General features: G+C 35.9%; 1 protein-coding gene across 6 annotated transcripts in view; it reads left to right on the plus strand.

Annotated features, from left to right (window-relative positions):
- ARHGAP12 (Rho GTPase activating protein 12) overlaps nucleotides 1–25,796 on the plus strand; it is a 121,662-nt gene that overhangs the window by 42,846 nt on the left and 53,020 nt on the right. For all 6 annotated transcript variants that reach the window (XM_086714627.1, XM_086714624.1, XM_086714623.1 and 3 more), the window contains one exon: nucleotides 21,676–21,939. In XM_086714627.1, coding sequence (XP_086570753.1) covers nucleotides 21,676–21,939 — 264 coding nt within the window. The remainder of the gene's footprint in view (nucleotides 1–21,675; nucleotides 21,940–25,796) is intronic.

The following is a 25,796-nucleotide window of genomic DNA, read 5'->3' on the forward strand; positions in this document are numbered from 1 at the left end:
CAATTTTTTAATGTAGATTTTCACTTTTCTTTCTATCTGATTAAAACAAAATCTAAACAAAACTCTCTAAGTTTGAAACACTTGTTCCTTCTACTGTATTAACTCTTAGTGTGTTTATTATTTCTGACATTCATTTAAAATCCTGTGGCTGTAGACTTAGTCTTATTTTGGAGATTCTATCCTCTGAATGTTACTTACCATTTTTGGCCTCTTAGAGCCCAGAGCATACATCTGGCCTTCTTTGGTCTTGTGTCTAGTAGCTTCTCTGCAGATGAGGACCATATGTTAATTAAAATCTCAGTACCTAAGCACATAATCTAGCCAAATGTTATACAGTGGGAGAATTGTTCTGCCTCCCCTCTCTTTGAGAAACTGATAGAGCGGGAAGGTATCCAGTCCCTTACTTTGGGAGGGTAGATGGAATGTGTGCTATAGTCAGAAATGTATTCAAAACTTATTTTAAAAAAGAAATTGGTGGGTGTGTCATGACCGTTATTTATAATTTCCAAGGTACTAGAGAACCATGAATACAAACCTTGAGAATGATCTTTTTCTGCTCAAAACTGCCTAATGCCCTATACTTACAGGCACTAAGTTAGATGACTCTGTAATGAATCAAGTAGTAATCTGTTTCCTAGTGGAATACGCTTTTGCACCATTAATTATTCTACTTTCATTGTGCACAGCAAAATTAGTTAATTAAATTAAATTAATTAAATTAATTTAAAAATTTTGAGCTTGGATATTTGGTAGTGTCATGGATGTGGCAACCATACTGTAGGAACCAAAAATCAGAACATTGTTGTGACAAGTATGGGAAGTGAGAATGAACTTCTGGGGGCAGTAGGAGGCACTGAAATCTGAACTGAACTGTATGGTTGTCATGCTCGTAGAAAGAAGAGTATTATTTAATTATTTAAAATATTTATTGATTACTTATGCTGTGCCAGTCATGTTTTACAAAGTATGGAACAGTATTCTCAGATCTTTTACTAAAAGGTAGGCAAACTGAAATAAAAGTGGAATAATTTAGTACTTAGTATTTCCTGTTAGTGTTTTCCTGTTTGCAGTTTCAGGGAAAGACAATGTGTCAGTTCCCAAATTCGAAAATATTTTGCACTGTGGTAATAAAAGTATTTGTTAAACACAACTCCAAGAAATGATTACTTTTACTTCTACTTGGTAGCAACAATATAGGTACTAAGTAATAGCCCGGACTTTTGAAATCAAATACACCCTGTTTTGATCTTGGTTCAGCAACTTCCTCATGAGGAGGAGTAATTAAACTCCTGGGTGTTGACAAGATTAAGGAGGTGAGTTAAGTGTTTTGAACAGAGTTTATGCTTAATAAATACTAACTGCTATGTATTATTTTTGTTCCTGCCTAAGGAAAATTTTATTGGAAAAAAAGTACAAAACTTTTTGGATTTTTCTTCCTTCCTTCCTTCCTTCCTTCCTTCCTTCCTCTCTCTCTCTCTCTCTCTCTCTCTCTCTTTCTTTCTCATTCTTTTTCTTTTTTAAATGTTTGAGAGGGAGGGGAGGGGCAGAGATAGGGAGAGAGAAAATCCCAGGCAGTCTCTGTGCTGTCAGTGGAGAGCCTGTTGTGGGTTTCAATCCCACAAACCATGCGATCGTGAGCTGAGCCAAAGTCAAGAGTCAGACATATAACTGAGCCACCTAGTGTCCCAACTTTGTGGATTTCTATTTGAGACCCTTCAAAAAAAACGTTTCTGAGACCAGCAAAAATTCTTTTTTTTAAGTTTTTTTTTTAATGTTTGTTTAATTTTGAGAGAGAGAGCACTAGTGGGAGAGGAGTTGGACACTTAACCGACTGAGCCACCCAGGCACCCCAACAAGCACAAATTCTTAAATGCATTATTGGTATATTACTTTGGAATTGATTTGTTTGGAGTGTGTACTTATGTATTTTGTATAGTGTATTGGGCCTTTTGTAATATATCATTGGGCCCAGGGCATTTATTTGTGTTTTTCCACCTGTAGAAACAGTGTTACTGCTTTAGGCAGTTTTTATTTTTTATTTTTTAACATAGCATTGCTTTCTGCACTTTTATTATATTAGATAATTTTTTGTCAATTTTAATATTCTTATGGAAAACTGATAAGGTACAGTTTTTTGGAGGAACTTATGATGTAAAGTCTGGAAAGTACACTCTACTGCATTGAGTCTTGCTTTCCATACCTGAGTTGCCACACTTCTCAAGGACTCTGATTTGTCTGTTACTTTTTTCTTATCCTTTTAGTCAAGGATGTGAACATTTCTTGAATGAGTAAGTGAATGATGGAGAGCATAAAAGATTACTAGTGAAATCAAAAGACCTAGACATTGAAGAATATGATTTCTCAGTTCTTTTTCCTAATTAATGTATACATTGCCAGACAGACATGTTACTTTATTCACTGGCACAAGTCCTTTTCTTGGTTTTCCAGTTTAGTCTTTACTCCGAAGAAGGCTTGAATTTTGGTATGGTTTACTTTCTATAGCTCATAACTGTTAGCCATGTCTAAAATTTCAGTATTATATTTATAACTTTAATATACTTTTTACCCATTAATAAAGTGTAGAGGCAGCGTTGTGTAAGACAGGCACAGAGCATGGGTTCTAGAGCCAGGTTGCCTGGGTTCAAAGATCACTTTCTAGTTGTCTGACAATAAATGAGTACCTGAACTTTTCTGGCAGTAATTCCTCATCTGTAAAGTGGGAATAAGAGTACCTATGTCACAGGGTTTTTATAGGGTTAAATGAATTAATATAAGTACTTAGACTAGTGCCTGGTCCATAAAATATATGATGTAAGTGGTTTCTGTTATTTGTAGATGTACTTTTGTTAACTGATCTCAAGCATATAGATAGAACTACACACACACACACACACACACACACACACACACACACACATTAATCTGTGAGTAAAGACAGTTTGTTTTTTCTTCTCAATCTGCACACAAGAAAATTTCTTTTCTTGTCCGGTTGTACTAGCTGGGTCTTCAAGTATGATGTTGATAGGAATGGTGAGAGGGAACGTGATTGCCTTTATTCCAGTCTTAGCAGGGAAAACATTCAGTTTCTCACCATTAAGTTGTTAGAGGTTAGCTGTAGACTTTTTGCAGATTAGAACTACGTATTTTTTGACATTTTAATTAAAAATAGAAGAAAGGAAAAATAGCTAAAGCCTATTTTAATACCTACTTAGGAAATAAAATTTACTTATGAAGTAAATGTATGAATGTTGTAGAAATACCATTATATGTCTGGTTGAAGTAGTAAAGGTGGAACTTAGTTAATTACTAGGGATAACTTGATATTGACATTCATATGTGTCTGTATTTGGTTATTTTACATGAGGAGATGTGAGCCTGTGTTTTTTACATAAGCATTTTTTTGGAGACCATAACAAGGTAGGGTATTTGAAAATTGAATCTGCAATATCTTCCCTGTGTTTCAGAGAAGTTTGAACTCCTCAAGTGAAACAAGAATTTTTTTTTTTTAGTTTTTTTTTTTTTCAACGTTTATTTATTTTTGGGACAGAGAGAGACAGAGCATGAACGGGGGAGGGGCACAGAGAGAGAGAGACACAGAATCGGAAACAGGCTCCAGGCTCTGAGCCATCAGCCCAGAGCCCGACGCGGGGCTCGAACTCACGGACCGCGAGATCGTGACCTAGCTGAAGTCGGACGCTTAACCGACTGCGCCACCCAGGCGCCCCTGAAACAAGAATTTTTTAATACCCATTGTCGGCTAGGGGTTTTCAAAAAACTGGTTTCTTTCCCATACATATTTGTTAAATATCTGAATATTTTTTATTTGGAAAGGAAGGGAAGATACTGATGGAGAAGAATAAAATAAAGCAAAAAATCATGACTTTAGATTTACTGGAATAATTCATTCATTCATGCATTCACTAAATAAATGTTTATTGGGCACCAGCTACATACTTTGTATAGTGCAAGGTTCTAGGGATAATGAGGATGAGTAAAGGATCATGTCTTGTAATAAAACCATGCTTTATAAATGAATACTACATACCATTGTGTAATACTGGATCATTTCTACTGCTTCCTAGTGATCTCCCATAAGAAAAAAATTTCAATTTGGACATTCCTGACCTTTAGGGGTTGTTAAAAGTACCTGCAGAGACTAGAATGACCAGCAACCTTGTAGAAGCATGTAGGAGCCATTACTGTAAACATCAAGGAACTATATAGGAGATTCCAATACGATTCTGGTACTGTAAGTGGAGATGATTTTAGTTATGATACTTACCTGATATAAAAACTGCTAGTCTATGCTTGGCAGTGATGTACAGTTCAGATGTTTTAGGTGTTCCTCCCCGCCCCCCAGCTTTCAAATGTTTAGAGGTCACAACATTTTGAGTGTCTTTCTCTCTGTATATAGATCATAGAAAAAAATTAAGTCACACACATTAATTTTTATTGACTCCTCCAGGAGACTTTGGAGGAAATGGGAGAGGTGGAGTGCTTAGAAAACCAAGATAATCAAGTGACTTCAACTTAACTTGGAGACCAATTAAATGGTTTTGAATAGACAGTTAAGCGTAAGTGTATTTAGACAAAGGAAAATGTCATTGTTAATCAGGAAATGAAATTGCAACACAACATCATTTATCCTCTAATATTTATTACTATAGAGCTTTTTTTTTTAAAGTTTATTTACTTATTTTGAGAGGAGCGAACGAGCATGAGTGGAGGAGGGGCAGAGAGAGGGAGACAGGATCCAAAGCAGAGTCTACGCTGACAGCAGAGAGCGTGACATTGGGTTTGAACTCAGGAACTGTGAGATCATGACCTGAGCCGAAATCAGGAGTTGGCCACGTGCCCCACAGCACTAATTTTCTGTTCTGCGAATGCAAAGAACTAAAATACAGTAGTACAAAAATAAGAATTAGATCCAAAATATGAAGAGTACCCATTCATTGTCTTAAAAATTCCTGACATGTAGGAAATAGAAATAATACCACTTAATATACTTTTAGTAAGTAAGCTAGGGGGGAAAAAACCCTGCCAGCCTAGTGTCAGTCTGTTAATCTGTATTGACTTTTTTTTTTTTTAAACTAGAGCCAAGTGTGAGCATGTTAGGTGATTTGTTGGAATGCAGGTAATAAGTAGGATAAGGCAATGAATAGGATATGAGGTCAGAGGGAAAATATGTGGGGAAGAATAAGTTAAATAATTTTTACAACTAGAGATTCTACATTTAATTTGTGTGTCTGATTTGGTCTAGGTACTAAAGTTGTATTTTTATTTATTTTTAATTTTTTAATGTTTATTTTTGAGAGAGAGAGAGACAGAGTACAAGTGGAGAAGGGGCAGAGAGGGAGGGAGACACATAATCCAAAGCAGGCTCCAGGCTCTGAACTGTCAGCACAGAGCCTGATGCAGGGCTTAAACTCACAAACTGCAAGATCATGACCTGAGCCGAAGTCGGATGCTTAATTCACCCAGCCACCTTACTATTTTAAAATAAAAATTTTTTTAAATAAAAAAATTTTTAAGGGAACTCACTAAAGGCCTTTGTGAGAACTCTTACTGTAGCTAAGAGAACTATGCTTGTCTTTTAAATAGGTAATAAAACTTGCATGTGAATTATGAAAATCAGTTGAAACTCACTGGTAACCTAAAAGCTGAAGATTGTAGCTTTTCATCTTTTCTGAGGTTTATAGGATAATGTCAATGCTGAACAGATCTAAATTTTGTAATTATTGAAACTACTTTGGAAGAATGCAGTAAAATACATACCCATCTAATTCTTGTGTACTTGGTTTTAATAAAATCTAGCTTAATACAAGGAGGGCATTTTCACAGGAGTTGGCAGACTTTTTCTGTAAGGAACCAGATAGTGAATACTTTAGGTTTTGTGAGCTTATATGATTTCTGTTACAAGAATCCAACTCGCATTGTAGCATAAAATAGCCATAGACCATATGGAAACGGTATGTTTCAATAAAGCTGTGTTTTACTGAAAACAGCTATGTTTCAATAAAACTTAATTTACCAAAATAGACTACAAGCTACATTTGGATTATAGTTTGCCTTCTCTGTATCATAAGGAAATCTAGGGGAATGCTATACTATACTATTATTTTTCCATTTTTATTTTTTGCCTCATTTTAATAAGTGTAAAATACAATAAAATGCTCACATACCAAATTATAATGGTCACTTGCTTTGCTGTATCACTATTGTTATGTAATAGTTTTCATGTTAGTGCATTCGCTGAAATAGAATATGAAGACTGAAAACTGTGATAACCAGACTTGTTCCTTCCTACGGTTAGCAGTTTCTTCTATTAAAAGGAACGAGGCATCTTTATGCCACTTTCAGTATGTGTCATTCAGAAGAGCAACAGTATCCTAAACAGACACAGTAAACAAGAAGTTAGTAAATCTTAATTTAGATCTCTGTCACAGATTTTCTCATTTGTCTGTTTTTATATGTAGAGACTTCTGAAGCCTGAATGAAATGTTTTTATTTCTCCTTGAACATTCAGATACCTGATGAAAAGGAGCAAACATATAAATAACTGATTCGGAAGCAAAGGGGACTGACATGTCTCAAGTGAGTCTTGGAACAGGATAGAGTAATTCTGAGCCTTTAGATGAGAGTCAGTAGTTGATTTGACTTAGAGGAAATGTATCTTTTGTATTTAAGAGCTTTTAAAAAAAATTCCAACTGAGAACTAGTTTTGATGAGGAAGAGAGGTTGGAAAGGCCCTAAAAGGAGACTAAAGATCTTGGAAAACAAACTGCAGTTTTGGCTAGCATTAACTCTGTAGAATTCAAGTGCATTTACTGGATGAATTTTGTTTCATGTACTTTGGGATATAACTAGAATGTTTTATATTTTTCTCTTTTACAATGAGGATATATGAGGAGGTCAAGAGGAACAAGATTAAATTGCTCCTAAACTTAGCTGCTGATCTTTCCCTCTTTAAAAATTTTTTAAAAAGTATTTATTTTTTTGAGAGACAAAGAATGCAAGTGGGGAGAGGCAGAGAGAGAGAGGGAGACACAGAATCTGAAGCAGGCTCCAGGCTCTGAGCTGTCAGCACAGAGCTGGATGTGGGGCTGGAACTCACAAACTGCGGGATCATGACTGGAGCCGAAGTTGGACGCTTAACTGGATGAACTACCTAGGCGTCCCTGATTTTTCCTTCTTTTAGATTAATGGTCTTTCATATATATGTAAGATGTCAGGAAGTGGAAAACATGCAAGGTATCAATGTTATTTTTTGAATGATGACCTTTAGAGCTAATGGTAAGTTTACCAAGGAGTTTGAGAAGAAAGGGGCTCTTATTGGTATTGGGGTTCTCAAGAGAAAAAGAACCAATAGGGTATAAATAGGTATATACATGAGATTTATTATAGGAATTGACTCATGCAGTCATGGAAGCTAAGAAGTCCCAGATCTGCTGTCTGCAACCTGTAGAACCAAGGAAGCCAATAGCGTAATTCAGTCCATGGCTGAAGGTCTGAGAGCTGAGGAAGTCTGATGGTGTAACTCCTTGTCTAAGTCTTTAAAAAAAACTTGTTTTTTAATGTTTATTTTTGAGAGACAGAGAGACTGAGCACCAGTGGGGGAGGGGCAGAGAGAGAGAGGGAGACACAGAATCTGAAGCAGGCTCCAGGCTTTGAGCTAGCACAGGGTCCGACATGGGCCTCAGACTCACCATGAGATCCTAACATGAGCCGACGTTGAACACTTAACCAAGTGAACTACCCAGGCACCCCAGTCCTTGTGTACGTCTTAAGACTCAAGAAACAAGAGAGTCATGCAAGAGAGTGATTTTGCCCTTCCTCTGCCTTTTTCTTCTATTTAGGCCCTTAGCAGATTTGGAGGATGCCAGCTTCCTTTGGTGAGGACAGTCTTCTTGACTTAGTCTGCTGATGTAAATGCTGATCTCTTCCAGAGGCACCCAGATATAATGTTTTTCCAGCTATTTGGGCATCCTCTTAATCCAGTCAAGTTGACTAAATTAATCATCACAGTACCCAAAAGAATTGAATGCAGGGATTTGAACAGATATGTCCATGTTTGTAGCAGCATTATTTTTAATAGCAAAAGGTAGAAGCAACCCAAGTTTCCATCAACAGATGAGTAAACAAAATATAGTATGTACATTCAGTGGGATAGTATTCAGCCTTAAAAAGGAAGGAAATTCTGACACCTGCCACAGCATGAATGAATCTTGAAGACATTATGTTAAATGAAATAAACCAGTCACAAAAAGACAAATATTGTATGATTCCACTACTCAAGTAGTCAAATTCATAGAGACAGAAAGTGGAATGTTGGTTGCCAGGGGCTGGGGAGTGAGGGGTTGGAGAGTTATTGTGTAATGTGTACAGTTTCAGTTTTGCAAGATGAAGAAAGTTCTGGAAATGGATGGTGGTGATGGTTACAAAGAGAATGGCTGGGAATGATTACCTAGTGTCTAGACAGGCCTCAGTTTTATGAAACTTTAGGATGAACTGCTCAAAGAGGTGTTAGACTTTTCACTGCTGTCATTATAGAACATTCTCATTCTGTCTCACCCATTTTACCTTTCCCTTCTCTACCCTGTCCTGTTTTATCCTTTAGCAACTTGGAAAACTTGCTAATGGGAATCGTATTCTCATTGTGACTTATAAGGATTTTAATTCTAAGGACAGTGACTACATTTGTCATTTAGAATGAACCCAAAATACTCATGACTGTGAACTAGCCCTTCTTCCTTGCCTACTCTAGATTTTCTGGGTAAACTTAAAGTTTTGAATCTTGAACTCCATGGGTATCATCAGTGTGTTCTTGCTTTTGTAGCTTATGTTGTAGAATTTCTTAAAGATCATTCCAGAATTGTTGTATAGATTTAAAACTAATGGCCTTTTTCTCTTCCACAAGTTTTTTCTTTTTAATCTCATTTCAGAATAAATAAGAGAATACAGGTAAGCCAAGCCAGCCATAATTCCATGAAATAAGTTACAAAACTTATAGTCTTGATTTCTTTCATGCATCTATGAATGCATATGTGTGTGAATTTATGGATATATTTTTATATTTTTAGGTTCATCTATATGTGTCTAAATACCTATTTAGAATATCTTTTAAGGAATTCAGGGCTTAAATGTTTCTTGTTTTAGTATAAAGTGGCCATTAAAATGATAGAAAATCATCTACTTTTTATTTGCTTTGTATAGGTATAAGGTGTTCAATACAGTTTTAAGGGTATAATACTTTAAACCTTGTAAACTATGCACTCAGTTTAGAATTAATATAATAATAGATTATCCAAGTACCTGTCATACGGACTCGTTAACAAATTGGTACATGAAGTAAATTAGAAACCCATTTATTTGGTTGTGCTCTTTTGAAGTGAAAATTTATATTTTCCTTAGATAATGAGTTTTTCAGAATATTTTACTTCAGAATCTTATTTTTGAAAAAACAAAAGAACAGTCATGAAAATGACAGGACGGTATGTCAACCATTTAAATGTGTAGCATGTAACTTTGGATTGATCTTGTATTTGTTTTTAATTTATTATATTCTTGGCTATTACCAGAAACCTCAACATCTAAGCTTAAACTTGTATTTATATTAAATGCTTTCTAACAAGTAAAGCCAGATGCATTTTTTTCCATGGGTGATTTTACCACAAACTTTTTACTCTCTAGAAATTTCACAACAGAGTATTCTTTATTCTTTAGTCATCCTCTGAATGCTGATCATACAGTTACCATTCAAGTCCCTAGGGAGAGAGATTTGCGATAGTGAATGGCAGCATACCAGGCCATTGCATGTTGCTTCATCAGTATAAATTAGTAGCTAAGTCTTGCTATTTCAGCATAATGTCCTAGTGGAGAATTTTGTTTGCTTAACTGACCAAGGACAGGCATATCTGGTTGAGTACTTTCAACACAATAATGAGGTTTCATCAATAGTGTGGTTATTGAGCACTTGAATATGGCTAATGAGACTGAGGGACTGAATTTATTTTAGTTTTAGTTATTATAAGTTAAATTTAAAAACGGATATAGAATTTGCATATGTGAATTTGCTTAATTGTAAATTTTATGATATCTACAAACAGATTAAGTACTTTGAAAATTTGGGATCTAAATTGAAATATGCTATAAAATACTGGATTTTAAAGACTTAGAATTTTAAAGACTTAGAAATTTTATATTGATTATATGGTAAAATACTGGTATTTTGGATATATTGGGCTAAATGTATGTATTATTACAATTCATTTCACCTCGCTTTGCCTTTTTAATGTGGCTACTAGAAAATTTTAAATGACATATCTGGCTGTCATTATATTTGTATTTGTGCTACTGTAGATGCATAGGAAACCTGTGCATTCTGCATTGAGGAATAGAGGAGTGTCTCAGAGAGAAAGTGACCTTTGAACCAGCTCTTTATGGTTTTATACATGGTTTATTCGTTGGTGATTAGGGACAGGATATCCCAGATAGAAGGATAAAGAAGGTAATGGTTGGAGGTGGGGGAATAGCATGACATTCATAATAGATGTGTGAGTAACATGGGGTGTTGGAGCAAAGAATGTGAAGAGAATGAAAAGAAAGGAGGCAGAAAAGATTCTTTGGGACTGGAGTGTTCAAGAGTCTTAAATTCTCTGCTATGGTATTTGAACTTCTTTTATAGTCAGTGAAATATTCATTGATGTTTTTAAAAGCAGGTGAGTAGAAGATCAGATTTGTGATTTTAGAGAATAATTATTGGTACTGTGAAAGACCAATTGGACAGGGTGAAGAAATGGAGGCAGTTGACCCCCAAGGGTGCTTGTAATCATTTAGCAAAATAGATGAAGAGGACCTAGACTAAGATAGTTATCTTAGGGTAAGAGAGGAAAGAATTTAAGGTATATTAGGAAAAATTCGTGGAACGTATTGGAGTAAAGAGAAGAGACACAAGATGACTTTGAGATTTCTGCTTGGGTAGCTTATGATGCTGTTATTTGAACTGGCAAATATTCAAAGATAGTGTGTTACAGAAAAAAAAAAGTTTAGGAAGAAGATGTAAGGAATTTAAGGTATGTGTGGAGGATCCATGGTAGTAGGTCTTTCAAAATACATGTCTGTCATTTAGGGGAGAGAGGTGGATGTTAGAGAGGGAGTTTGATTTTATTGAAGCAGTAAAATTAGGTAAGATTTCCCAAGGAGACTATGAAAACAGTGGTAAGGAGTTAATTTCAGTGTATGGATTCCATGATAGCTTCTTTAGTTATATGAAATAATTTTCATTAAGGGGTGCATTGAGTGCTTACTGTGTGCAGGTGCTGTATTAGGCACTGTGGATGAAGAGATAATCAAGGCAAACATTTCTGCCTTGAAGATCATCAAGCGTTAGAAGGAAAGGCAGACAAGTAAATCTGCGATCGTAGTGCAGTCTAATGAGTACCCCAGAAATAAGCTGCAGCATAGTAAGGCTGTAGGAAGAGATGCATGTGAGGGCACAACAGAGAATTATTGAAAGAGCTGTGGGCTTAATTTTTTTGTGTGTGGGGGCCTAGTTTTTAAGGGAAATAGGTCTTTTGTTCTTTTTTGGCAAATCTTTTTACCTGTGACAGACTTCCTAATTGTACACACCCTTTTGACTATGTCTGTATGGGTCCCTTTTATTATTGTGTTGTCTGTCAGCTCTTATCTGTCCACCCTCTGATTATCTTCAGCTCCCAGTGATTTTAGTTGACAGCATGGCACATTTGCACTGTTGTCAGTTGGCATCTGGTTTTGCAGGTCGGCAGCACAGAAATGACTTCATCAGTATGTTTGTTTATGGCTTCCTACAAATAAGCCTTTATGGGGCCTCACAGCTCTCGTACTTGTGGCCTGCCTTCTTACTGTCTGTCAAGGGAGAGGCAGAAATGGTGACAGATCTCTGATGTTGGGAAGCGGTTGTTGAGGTTTGTCAGTTAAGGTGATCCAAGGGGAGGGAAAGAGGATGGAAACAAGGTGAAAGATAAGCAGCTAAAATGTTTTAATGTGTGAATATAAGGTATCAAACTCTAGAGGAGCTGAGCAACCTTGAGTGCAATAAATAGGAAAAGAATAATACAGAAAAGAGGCTTTTTGTTTTTAAAACATGAAAATAATATTTATTAAAGCTTTTCACAGTACTGACTTCCTTTAGCTACCAGTTATGTTTTATTATGCAAAGGCTGCTTTTTATTTTTTTGTGTTATGCTAGCTAAAAACAGATTTTGAAATGTACTCAGAGTGCCCTTCAGCACTTCCTTTGACCTCCTTGGCTCCCTCCTGCTTCCCTCTGCTTCCCTCTGCTTCCCTTTATAGATCCAGTTAAACCTGTGTTGTGAACCTTTCTTCCACACTATGTCTCACCCTCTCCTCCTTGTTTATTGCCACTTTTTTGGTGTGTGCTCCTGGAGTATCCTGTACACATAGCTCACTGTAGCACTTAGCATGTGCCATTGGAATCATTTTATTATCTGTCTCATCCTCTTTACTAGGTTGCTGGCCCTTAAGGATAAGGACTGTCACAATTTCATCTCCCACCCAGCTCATAATTAGTTCTTAAATGTTAGTTAAGTAAGTAAAATCATAGAATACTCCATAGTAAACTCTATAAACACTGAAATCTTAATGTAGGCATGCTTTAAAGATATAAACATTAGAGGGGTGCCTGGGTGGCTCAGTTGGTTAAGCATCTGGCTCTTATGATTTTGGCTCAGGTCATGATCTTACAGTTCATGAGTTCCAGCCCCACATTGGGCTCTGCACTGATGGTGTGGAGCCTGCTTGGGATTCTCTCCCTCCTTCTCTCTGCCCCTTCCTGGCTCATGCTGTCTATCTTAAAATAAATAAATAAAACTTTAAAAAAGAGAGATATAAACATTAAAGCTTGTAAGTTTTTATATTTTAAAATTATCAAACAAAGGGTAATATATGTTTTTCTCCCTAAAATTTGGCTTTAAGTGAATAGATTTCTTCTGGAAAGTAACATTTTTCAGTTAAAATTAATATGCAGTTTTCAGTTGTGAAACTAAAATTTTACCACCTATTTTTTTTATTATTACTATTTTTTAATGTTTGTTTATTTTTGAGAGAGAGTATGACAGAGTGAGAGTGGGGGAGTAGCAGAGAGAGAGGGAAACACCGAATCTGAAGCAGGCTCCAGGCTCTGAGCTGTCAGCACAGAGCCCGACATGGGGCTAGAACTCACAAACTGTGAGATCATGACCTTAGCCGAAGTCGGATGCTTAACCAATTGAGTCACCCAGGCGCCCCTTACTGTTACTTTAACTGAATATTGGCTTGTTGGCTATTTTTTGTCCTTTATTCTGTTGACTGGACCAATGTTATGATAATTGGCAATTATGGTAAGGCAGAGTTTAAGCAGGTAAATTACCAAAGGCATATAAATGTCTTTTCTCCACATCAATTAAAATAGAGTTAAAAAATAATTTAAATTTTGTTTTGGAATCTGATACTTTGGTAAATGTTTTGTTTTGTTTTACCCATACTAAGTCAGAGATATGATTATAGGCTGCAGGGACTTATATTGGTTGAATAATCAACTATATTACTAAATAGCAATATAAATATAAGCATATTTATATAAATGTAATTCATTATTATTATGAAGGTAGATACTAAGTATTAGTACTGAGTGGCATATGCTATTTAAGAAACAAGGGCCCTAGCTCCTTAGTTAATACATATTCTGCCATTCTCTGAAGTTTATTTTGGAAGCAATACTTTAATGTTATAAAGTAAAAAGAGAGCAAATCTCCATGTTTTTGGTATTAAAAAAGTAAGGATTCAGGTAGAGTCTAAGTTTAAAGTTACCTTCTTATATATATATGTGTGGTTCCCCAGTTTTTTCTTTCTGTGCATAGTGGGAGGACTATTTTAGTCTATGTATAGACAAAGTGGAACAGGCCAAGTCTTTTTTTAAATATAAAATTGGGTCATGTGCAGAGGTACTAGTCCCAATTCAGTTGTTAATTAATGACAGATATATGGCCCATAAAATTAACTTTGTTTCTTTGTTCTCCTTTTAAAGTTTTTTTTGTTTTGTTTTGTATGAAAAATCACTTATTTTGTTGTCTACAATTCATGAGCAAGGTTTTTTGCTTAGTTTAAGGGCATAATGCATAAGTCTTATAAATATTAGAAAATTAATTTTTATGTGATTCATATGTTGGAAGAACTTCTTGTTGCTTATTCTTTTATTTTAATTCTTTGACTTATCTGCAGACTAAGAAACAACTGGGGGTGTGTGGAGTTCAGAATTATCTTTAAGCCTTTTAGAATACAAACTTGTTGGACCAAGGGTACCAGTTTGCCCTGAGTCCATTCAGGAAGATTTAATTTTATCAGTGTGTTCCAAACAATAGTACACATAAGGATCCCATAGAGTATTTAAAAATACAGATTCTTGACTACCATTTCCCAGTGTCTCTGGGATATGACTCAAGAATTTTAAATTTTATTTTATTTTATTTCATTTTATTTATTTTATTTTATTATTATTTTTAACGTTTATTTATTTTTCAGACAGAAACAGAGCATGAACAGGGGAGGAGCAGAGAGAGAGGGAGACACAGAATCTGAAACAGGCTCCAGGCTCTGAACTGTCAGCACAGAGCCCGACACGGGGCTCGAACTCACGGACCGTGAGATCATGACCTGAGCCGAAGTCGGACGCTTAACCGACCAAGCCACCCAGGCACCCCAAGAATTTTAAATTTTAAAAAGCATTCCTAAATGAGGCTGATCTAGATCATCCTTTGACCACCTGTTAAGAAACACTAGTTTACATAGTGTTAATACTGTTGCTGTCACTTTTGTGAGTCCCCTGGACTAGGCAAGTGCCCCAGATTATTGAGGAAAATAAAATTGGGAAATAAAGCATATAAAAAATCATACATAATCCTATTATCCAGAGAAAAATGGCCATGTTTAGTTGGTTTTTCTTCATACTTTAAAATTTTTAGTTGGAACTTAGTTGGGTGTTAGAAGCAGCTTTATATTCTGCTATTCTCATTAACCTCAAAATTTTTATTGTGTTATTAAAAATCATTAACATTTTCAGTGCCTCACCGAAAAAAATATATTATTGCCTCATATATCATTATTTACTTAACCATTCCTCTGTTGCTGAATGTTTAGATGATTTCTAATTTATTTCTGATAAATAACATTGGAATGGACATCTTTGTGGGAAAAACTTTTTTCTATACTTAGGATTTCCCCCCCCCCTCTGCTCAGGGTTCTAAAAATATATTTAAAAGCTTTTGAAGCATACTTGCCAAACTGTTTGCCAAAAGCTCTTACATTCAACCTTCAGCAGCATTGAGTGTGTTTGTTAAAAAAAAAAAAAAAGTATTTTTGGTTCACTAGACAAAATGGTGTATAATTATTTACATTCCTCTTTGTAGTTAATCTGTATTTATTTATGTGTAAAATTAGTTTGATATTTTATACTATTTTTTCTATCAGGAATTTATATTTTTAAAAGTTCTTGAGGAAAATCCTTAGTGATCTCTAAGGAAATGCCTTACAGAAATGGCATTTTTCTTCAGTTTTTCTCAATGATTTGAGCAATTGAAATAAATATACATAGTTTTCTTTTTGTCAGAGATGAGAGTATTAATAAAAATACTGAATCCTCTTCTATTCTCTTTCTGTATACTTTGGACGTTAAAGTATAAAGTGATTTTAATCATGAAGTTAATTCTTTTTTATTCTTTTTTTAATGTTTATTTCTGAGACCGAGCATGAGTAGGGGAGGGGCAGAGAAGAGGGAGACACAGAATCTGAAGCAGGCTTGAGGCTCTGAGCTGTCAGCACAGAGCGTGCTGCGGGGCTCGAACTCACAGACTGCAAGATCATGACCTGAGCCGAAGTTGGTCGCTTAACTGACTGAGCCACCCAGGCGCCCTTTAAGTTAATTCTTAATTAAGAAAACAAAAGTCTTCTACCAGAAACTGTTGCTGACAGTAGATGAGCAACATTTCAAATGAATATCTGTCAACAATTTTAACTGGTAGTAAGAATGTGAAATATTAAAATTTTACCATTCATTCATTGTCAATAAACCTCTTCTAACTACATGTCATTCTGTTTAAAATTACTGTTATATTTCTTGATTTCAGACATAACTCTTCTTGATTTCTTAGTTTATCAATTTTGAAGAACATCAACAAAATTTGGAGATTCCTGGAAAAATTAGAGACCATTCTCCTTGTCCTCTCTTTGCAATATTTGATACTTACATAATTATTTTCATTTGTTGTATTTTTCCCTTTGATATTTTAAATAAGAAATGTAAACCTTTATCTCTGTACTGTTTAGTCAGTGAAACTGTATAGGTTTCCCCTTCCTGTGCTGATTTCTGGAAACTACCTCCAGGCAGAAAGCCTTGGAGTGGTCAGGGGACACCTCATTTGTTTCCTCTTTCTTAAGATCACAGTCCTGCGCTGCTTGTTGTTCCAATGCCTGAAAATGCCCGTTTCCTGTATTTCATTCCCTTTTCTGAATGTTGGTGGCAGGGAGATAATTTGGGGTCTTCATGACTGGAAGTTGAAGTCTTCTAATGACTCCTTAATTGTTAAATCTAATACTTGTTCCAGAGCCCTTATATTGAATTCTTTGGAATGATACTGTCAAATTCCTCTTCTTTTGAAATTTTCTTCTCTTTGATTTTTTTAAATAGCACCTTTTCCTGTTTAGCTCTTCTATTTCAGACTTTCCTTTCTTCCTTTTTTATTAGATCCTCTAACTTTGGTACTTTAGTTATAGTAATTGCAATAATAATTATAATAATAACAACACTAGAGGTCACCATATTAAACCCTGTGTTAACTTTATACCTGTATTTGCATTTTAATTCATAAAGCAACTGCTTAGTATTCTCCACAGGTCTGTTTTCCTCCTCCTCACATTCTGGATACTCTACTCTCTTAAGGTAATGGCCCCACCTGTATGCTGATGACTTACATTTATATTTTTAGCTCTCATTTCTATACTGAACTCCCCATCCTTGTAGCCAACAAATAATCTGTGAATATTTTCAAAAGGCGCATCAACCTAATACAATCTGAATGGAATCCCTCTTCGCTTCTTTTTATCCTATTCTTTATCTTGGCATTATTTAACCTGTAGTTAAACACACAGACAAAACAAAAATATACTTCACATAAACAAACATACAGTCCGTATGTTAATGTAACCTCATTATTTCTCCAGTCTGGCCCTGCTGCTTCATTCCTACCATCCTTGTCTCATTGTAGCTTTCTTCATCTTCTGTCTGTACCTTTGTGCCAACGTTAACAGCGCTCCGCCTCTGGTCGTGTCCCTCCGTAATATTTCTAAATTTTAAATCGGAATGTATTTCCTGCCTGAAAGTCTTCAGCCCTCCTTGTTCCGTCATTGCTTCTCCTTAGATCTCCATCTTGCTGCTCCTTTTACGTACTGTAGGAGTCACATCATTCCTTGACTGTGCCATGCTTTTTCCCCAAACTTTTGTTTGTGTTGCCTCCTGTATCCCCAACTTTTGCCTGGCTGACTCTTACTATTTATTCATTTCTAGAACTCAGTCACTTGTTTCCAGGTCTTTTTCCTTTTAGCTCCCACAGCATCCCATGCATAGCTCTAGAGTCTTGTTGATTATCCACTTAAATGAGCTTTTGTTTCAGTTCCTTTTGCTGTATCACGAAGTCCCAGAAGACAGTACATTTTTTTAGTTCATGTTTGTAACCTTAGCACCTAGTTAAGTACTTGGCTCCCAATTCATTTTTAGATAGTTTCTTTTCTTAAGATACTTTTTTAAAGTTTATTTATTTTTGAGAGAGGGGGAAAACATGAGTGGGACAGGGACAGAGAGAGAGAGAGAGAGAAAGAAAGAGAGAGCATCCCAAGTAGTCTCTGCACTTCAACGTAGAGCCCAGTGCAGGGCTCAAACTCACAAACTGGCAAGATCGTGACCTGAGCTGAAATCTTGAGTTGGACGCTTAACCAACTGAACCACGTAGGCGCCCCTAGATAGTTTCTGTCTTAAATGGTGACACAACCATCCATCCTTTCCCAAGACTAGAAATATAGATGTTTTTCTAGTTTCCTCTCTCTTTATCACATGTAGCCAGTTCCAAGTCCTTGAATTTCACTTTCACTTGGGCATTAGGTGTTTGTATTTTTTTGTTCACATGTTTGTTCGTTCATTGAACGAATTTCATTAAGTGCTACTTTGTGCTGGGCAGTGTACTAACTATACTGCTTGCTGGACATAGTGTTGAATTTGTAGGATTTATAGATTTTTTTTTGCAGAAATCACATGTTTACAAGATAACTTTTTCCCTTTAGAAACAAAGGTTTATCTGAATAGATAAATATAATTTTAGGCATCTAAGGAAGGTTTTATAAGTACATATTCCTCCTTTGATTTTATACATTTATTTTAAAGCTTATTTATATTCTTTTGCTATTGTGAATGAGGTTTTTTACATTGTTACATTTTCCACTGTGTCATTGCTCATGTATGAGAAACTGATCAGATGATCTTTTATCTGGCTAACTTATTAAATTTCTTAGTAGTTTTTCTGGACTTGGGTTTCCAGATATTTGTTATGTCATTGTCAGATATCAGGGGTTTTTTCCTCTCGGTATTTATGAATTTAATTCATTTTTTATATCTTAGTACATTGCTTAGAATCTCCAATACAGTGTTGAATAAAAGCAGTGATATTTAGCATCCTAGTTTTTATTCTTTTAATGAAAATGCTTCTTATCAATCCTTGCTGTGATGCTTTTTTTATTTTTTAAAAAAATTTTTAAATGTTTATTTTTTTGAGATAGAGGAATCACGTGCAAGCGGGCAGGGGGCAGAGAGAGGGAGACACAGAATCTGAAGCAGCTCCAGGCTCTGAGCTGTCAGCACAGAGTCGTATGTAGGGCTTGAACTCATGAGCTGTGAGATCATCACCCAAGCCAAAGTCGGACACTTAACTGACTGAGCCACCCACTCAGCTTAACTGACTGAGTGCCCCTGTGATATTCATTTTAAATAGTAATTTCTAAAGTCACATTAAGGAGACATCACACTTATTCCTTACTTGCTAAGAGTTTTATCCTGAATCCACGTTGAATTTTATCAAATGGTGTCTGTGGAGAGGATTATGTGAATCTGTTAATGTAAAGAATTATAGTATGAGAGTTCCTAAAGATGGACTTTCTTAACATTTCTGGGTTTTTTTCTGATGTACTTCCTTAGTACAGTGCTAGATTTGATTACTAATGTTTTACTTAGTATATTTTCATTTATAACCAAGGTTGGTTTATAATTTTCTTCCATTTAGAGTAACGCTAGTCTTATAAACTGTGTTGAAGCATTTCAGTTTTTTTTTCATGTTTATTTTGAGAGACAACATGAGTAGGGCAGTGGCAGAGACAGAGTAGAGAGAGAATCCCAAGCGTGCTCCACTTTGTCAGCCCAGAGCCTGATGTGGGGCTCGAACTCACATGAGATCATGACCTGAGCCAAAATCGAGGAGTTGGGCACCCAACCAACTGTGCCACCCAGGCGCCCCGAAGCATTTCAGTTTTTTTTAAGTAGAAAAACTGTTTAAATTTGCACTGTTTAAATTTTATTTTTGGGACAGAGAGAGACAGAGCATGAATGGGGGAGGGGCAGAGAGAGAGGGAGACACAGAATCGGAAACAGGCTCCAGGCTCTGAGCCATCAGCCCAGAGCCTGACGCGGGGCTCGAACTCCCGGACCGCGAGATCGTGACCTGGCTGAAGTCAGATGCTTAACCGACTGCGCCACCCAGGCGCCCCTAAATTTGCACTGTTTAAATAACAGGACTTGGTTTCTTAATGATAGAGTAGAATTTTCTATAGGTAGAATTTTCTATGAACATCTTTTAGAAAATGGCTGTCTCTTGGCTCTTTGTTTCCCTAAGTCTAGTAACATATCAGGAGCAAAGTAAGAATTTCTTTTAACACTTGTTGAATAAATATTCTCTAGAAAAGGTTCTGGGAAATGATTTGCTACATAGAATTATTTGTTGTATTAACAGAGTTCATTGTAGTCAGAGAAAAACATTGTTACCTTGGCTAATTCACCAGGATATGGAATTACTCTCAAAGAGAAATACTGCATGGAAATCTGTCTTCATGGATAGATTTTCTTCATAGAAAGATGCTGTTCGGTGGTAGTCTAAATTCACAGCTAACATTTCAAGGAAAACAGTCTTAATTTGTATCATTGTGCATAATTACTATGTGTAAAAAAACCAAGGTAACAATTTTACATATGTATTCATGTTTGGAGTTATTTTACTGTTTTCTCTTTTAAATCTTATTCTTTGATTTAGATTCATTATAATTACTTTATAGGCAGGTAATATTTTAGAAGTTAAAGTACTTTAATTTTAATATAACTGACTCTGTATCCATCCACATTTCCCTTTTTAAATTCAGTATTTTTAAGCATTCATAAAACTCTGGGTACGTTATAGATGTAATTAAACATCTGCATATAATGCTAGGATTTATATAGTAAAGCAGTGGTTCTCAGTCAAGGTTAGTTTTGTCCCCAGGGGACATTTGGCAATGTCTGGAGACTTTTTAGTTGACACAGTGGGGGAATGCTGCTATCATCTAGTGGGTGGAGGCCAGAGATACCAGTAAACATTTTGTAACACACAAGATAGACCCCCCACAGCAAAGAATTATCAGTCCCAAAATGTTATGGTGCCCAGGTTGAGACACCCTGTGGTAAAAGGAAAGATAAATATACAAATATGAATACACAGTGTAGAAAGGTGTTCTCAGACATGTGCTTTTTTTCTTCAGCTATTAGAATTTTAAATTCAGTCATAGTGTCCTTATGCAAAGTGTCTGAAGAATATTCTGCTCTTGACTGACATCTAGTGAGACATTTAAAAATAAAAAGTAAAGCTGGAAGTTGAGATTAAGCATGTAAATCAGTTCCTGCTAATGCTTATTTTTCCACTGTTAGGAAATTCACAAATGAGGAATCTAGGAAGAGAGTAAATGATTTGTTTATGGCAACTGAGAAATTATTAGTTGAGAAGGAATAGAATATAGTAAACTCTTAGCTGAAGAACTTATCTCCTTTATCTTTCACTTATGTATTCCTGTTAATATTAGAGCTTAGAATGTAAAATCTTTCTTTTGGTAGTTTTTTGAGTTACCCAGGTGTAAGGCTTTTTGTGTTATAAAAGATTGTCTGAAATGATAGACTTTTAGAGACAAAGGAGACTGGTATGTTTTAATCTGATCCCCTCATATACAGAGATGTAAAAAATCAGTTTTGGAGAGATGAGGTGATCTAATCCAATGTCATACAACTTGTTAGTGCCAGATCTTGAACTGAAACCCACAGATGCTGACTTCTAGTGCACGATTCTTTTAGGATAAGGAAAAGTTACTAAGTACACTTTGGATTCTATTTGAAACTTTTATGTTTTCTTTAACCAAATCATGAATATTAATACCATTGCATTGCTTTTTCTTTAGAAAGAATATATACATCTGTATGTATGTTTTAAATAAATTTGTATGTATTTTCTGTGTCTCATGTTTCATTCAATTTTTATTTGTAAATGTTATGCCAGTTTAAACATGAATATTTCACATTTTCCACAGGCCACAACCCCTCCAAATCAAGGACGCCCAGATTCTCCTGTCTATGCTAATCTACAAGAACTGAAAATATCCCAGTCTGCGCTCCCCCCGTTGCCTGGGAGCCCAGCAATTCAGATTAACGGAGAATGGGAAACTCACAAAGATAGTTCAGGGCGATGTTATTACTATAACAGAGGAACACAGGAAAGAACCTGGAAACCACCTCGTTGGACTCGGGACACAAGCATAAGCAAAGGAGATTTCCAGAGTCCAGGAGACCAAGAGGTATGAGTGATTAAGGAAATCAACCAGTGACTTACCAAATTTTCTCTGTTTCTATTATTCAAGATAAAAGAAGTGAATAGGTTTGTTTCTTGGTATTAAAATAGTAGAACACTTGAAATCTCTAAGATACTAAATGTTCTTTCCAAGTTTCATTATATTAATGCTACTTTCTAATATCTAACTAATAGACAGTAGCTAACCTTATAGTGTACTTACTAGTTCCAGAATTAACTCAAAGTTGCTTAGTGCCAGTTATAGAAGATACTAATTTGGTTATTGTTATTGCTGAATCAGTGACATTTTATAGAAAAAGGAAAGAAAATACAGATATGACTTAGCCAAACAAATAAAAACAAAGTTATTAACTGGTTAAAACAGACATTTTTCTGTATTGGTGTGGTATGACTAAGATACTTTCCCAGTTTTTGTCAGTCAGAGGTACAACATCACTTTTTATTTATATGTAAGGAAAATGAGTAAATGTAATCCTTTGCTATAAATTAGCCACCCTGTAAAGTTTGACCATTCACTTTCAAGTCATTATTTTCTCTATCAAGTGTTCATACTACCTGTCCCCTACCTTTGTTTCACCTCTTTGAGGCTGGTGCAGTGAACTTGGCCAGCCATATTTTGAGTAACTCTCATGTCAGAAGTCTGGAGGGATTCCTTAGGACTGTTCAAACATGCAGGAGAGGCTTGGGTAGAATTGATAGAACGGAATTAAAGTCTCCTGTTTGATAGACGGAAGCCCCTATGCCCGCATAGGACACCTTGGTCTTACAGAAAGTAGCTGGATTGTGTAATAAAAACAGAACTCCAGTCACATAGGAGCTGGAAAAATCAGGTAGCACATCTTGTATTTAGCAGAATCTAAAAGCTTTTTGTAGTTAATAACTCCTCTTGTCCTATTTTTCAGTTGGTTATTTATAGCTTTGGTTTGGTGGTAACTTGTACTTTTAGTGTTCAAGAATGAGATCGAGAATAGTGAGAGAAATTTGCTCATGTGTTACTATAATAAGAAAATGTTGGGAAAATTATTTGAATTGTAGATCTAGAAAGATTTAAAATTATATTGTCCTGTGTATGAATAATAAAGTAAAATCTAATAATTTGGAAGAATTAAGGATTAAATTAAATTATAGAATAATTTAAAGGAATTTGAAGTATACACAGGAATTTTCAGTATGTTTTTTAGCTTTCCATTTTAATAAATACATGAGATTGATTTGTACATGAGAGTCTCAGTCTCTGCACAGATTGTTTCAAAATAGTTATTTCCATAGTAGCTGGAGCACGTTTTCCAGTAACCTCTTGAGAAAGGTTGCATACATTATATAATATTGAGACTTTATGTGTGAAAATGTTTATATATTTTTTTAATGTTTATTTATTTATTTTGAGAGAACGAGAAGGGGAGGGGCAAAGAGGAAAAGCAAGAATCCCAAGTAGGCTCAGCACTGTCAGCATAGAGCCCATCGCAGGGCTCCATCTCAAAAAGCATGAGATCATGACTTGAGCTGAAGTTAAGAGTCCGCTGCTTAACTGACTGAGCCACCCAGGTGCCCCGAGAAGGTTTATATTCTGCTCTTATATTTAATTGATAGCTTGCCTGAGTGAGTATAGAATTCTAGGTTGGAAATCATTTTTTCTCAAAATCGGAAAGCATTTTGAACTTTACTTTATGGCCATATGGATCAACTGCTTGTAGGGAGTCTCCAATGTCAGAACATTAGGTCTTTCCTTTTAGACTAATGAGTCTTCACAGAAGTCTTAAAATCTTCCAGGAAAGTAAGGGTTGCCAGGGTCTTGGTAGCTAGCATTTAGTGTGCGTTTAGTCTCTCCTCTTTCTGCTTGGTACTCATGTCCCAGTTGTGCGTGTTGTCTTTCAAATCAGAATCTTTTTTCCCTCTTAAGAGGGAGTGAATTCCTGTACTTCTGCTGGGAAAAGGGAAGGGTGCACACCTAGTGGTCAGGCCTGAAGGAAAGGGATTCTGGCAATTTTAGTGCTCGTTGCAATACCCTCTCTTCATCCCCAGTTCAAAGAGGACCTAATACTGTCAGTTCCTGAGCCATTTGAAGATTCTGCTCTGTAAAGTGGTTGGATTTCACTTCCCTCTCCAACTCCACCCACTACCCCCACCATTTTAGACTTTGCTCTTTGCAGATAATTTAGTCTTTTGTTCATCTGCTTCTCAGCTTCCAGAGTTTTGTGACTATTGTCTCTTCTTGTGTTCTCCCTGTTCTTGGGAGTTTAGGTCTTTTTATTAAAGCATATTTGAGTACTTCTAGTGGGGATTGAGAGGAAATAAGTGTTCAATCATCCATCTAATTCAGGCTTATTATTTTAGTGTTTAGCTAGAACAGTTGTTCTCAGCTGGAGATGGTTTTGCCTCCTGGTGACACTCCATGTCTGGGGACATTTTTGGTTGTTAGAACTCGGGGAGGGCTATTGGTGTTGATTGGGTGGGTAGAAGCCAGAGGTGCTATCAAACACCCTATGATATGAAAGAAAGCTCCCACAATGAAGAATTATCTGGTCCTAAATGTCAGTAGTGCTGCTGTTGAGAACCCTGCCGTATAAGTGTTAAGGTGCATGTATATCAAAGTCTAAAGTCAGTATCTTCTTGCTCTTTAAAGCCATACAAGAACCGTGTGCTGTTTGCTGTTTGCTGTTCTTGTCTTTTATTTCTGTTTTTAGCCCCTTCTTTGTACATGGTGTCTCTTAAAATTTGTCCTTGTATTTAGCACTTTCTTTTCTCACACTCCTTTATGCAAATTAGATATCTTGGTTAACTTTTGGTTAACTACTGTCTTAAGTATGTACTTTTAAATTTTCTTAGTGAAGATTTATTAGTGATAGAATCTAGTTTTGTCTGAAAATTTAATTTTCCTCATTTTTGAAGAATATCTTTACTTGATAAACAGTTCTGAGTTGACTGTTTTTTCCTAGTTCACGGACTATTTTATTCTCCTGTTTTCAGGCTTTCATTGTTGCTATTGCAAATTCAGCTCTCAGTTTGATTGTCATTCCTTGTCTCTTCTCGCTGGCAGCTCTTAAATTCCATGTCTGTAATTTTCCTATGATGTGATTAGGTGAGGGTATCTTTATTTCCTGCCAGGGTTTTTTTGAGGTTTTTGAACTTGAGGAGCCCTGTCTTTGATTAGTTCTAGAAAATTCTTGGTCATCTATATATAGCCTCTGTCCCATTTTCTCTTTCCTCTCATTCTGGAACTTTGATTAGAGGAACATTTAATCTGCTTACATTGGTCATGTCTCTTGATTTCCCTTATACTTGTGTATTGTATCTCTAGGTCTCTCTGTGCTTCTCAATTTTTAGATGCAGTTCCAGTTCACTATTCTTCACCTTTATTTGTTTTTGCATCTTTTTTCTGTAAGTTTATTTATTTATTTTGAGAGAGACAGAGACAGTGTTAGCAGGAGAGGGCAGGGAGAGGGAGACATAGAATCCCAAGCAAGCTCTGCACTGACAGTCCCAATAGGGGGCTCAAACTTACAAATGGTGAGATCATGACCTGAGCCGAGATTAAGAGTTGGACACTGAACCGACTGAGCCACCCAGGACCCCCCTTCTTTATTTGATATTAAACCAATCCTTGAATTTTAAAAACCTGTTAGTTTTTATTTATCTGGGGGAGCTTCTCCATCTTGTTGCTTTGGAAAGTTTTAAACCTAAAGAATAGAATAGTGAACATCCATATACTAGATAGCCTTATTAGTCAAGATTTACCAGTTTTAAATTTTGCTACATTTGCTTTATTTCTCTCCCTCCTTCTGCTCTCTACCCTCCAGTAATTTTCTTCTGAACCTTTTGGATAAGACAACATAATATTTTATT

This window comes from Puma concolor, chromosome B4, assembly GCF_028749965.1.
Source record: "Puma concolor isolate L17-30 chromosome B4, mPumCon1.1.hap2, whole genome shotgun sequence".
In the NCBI taxonomy this organism is placed as follows: Eukaryota; Metazoa; Chordata; class Mammalia; order Carnivora; family Felidae; genus Puma; species Puma concolor.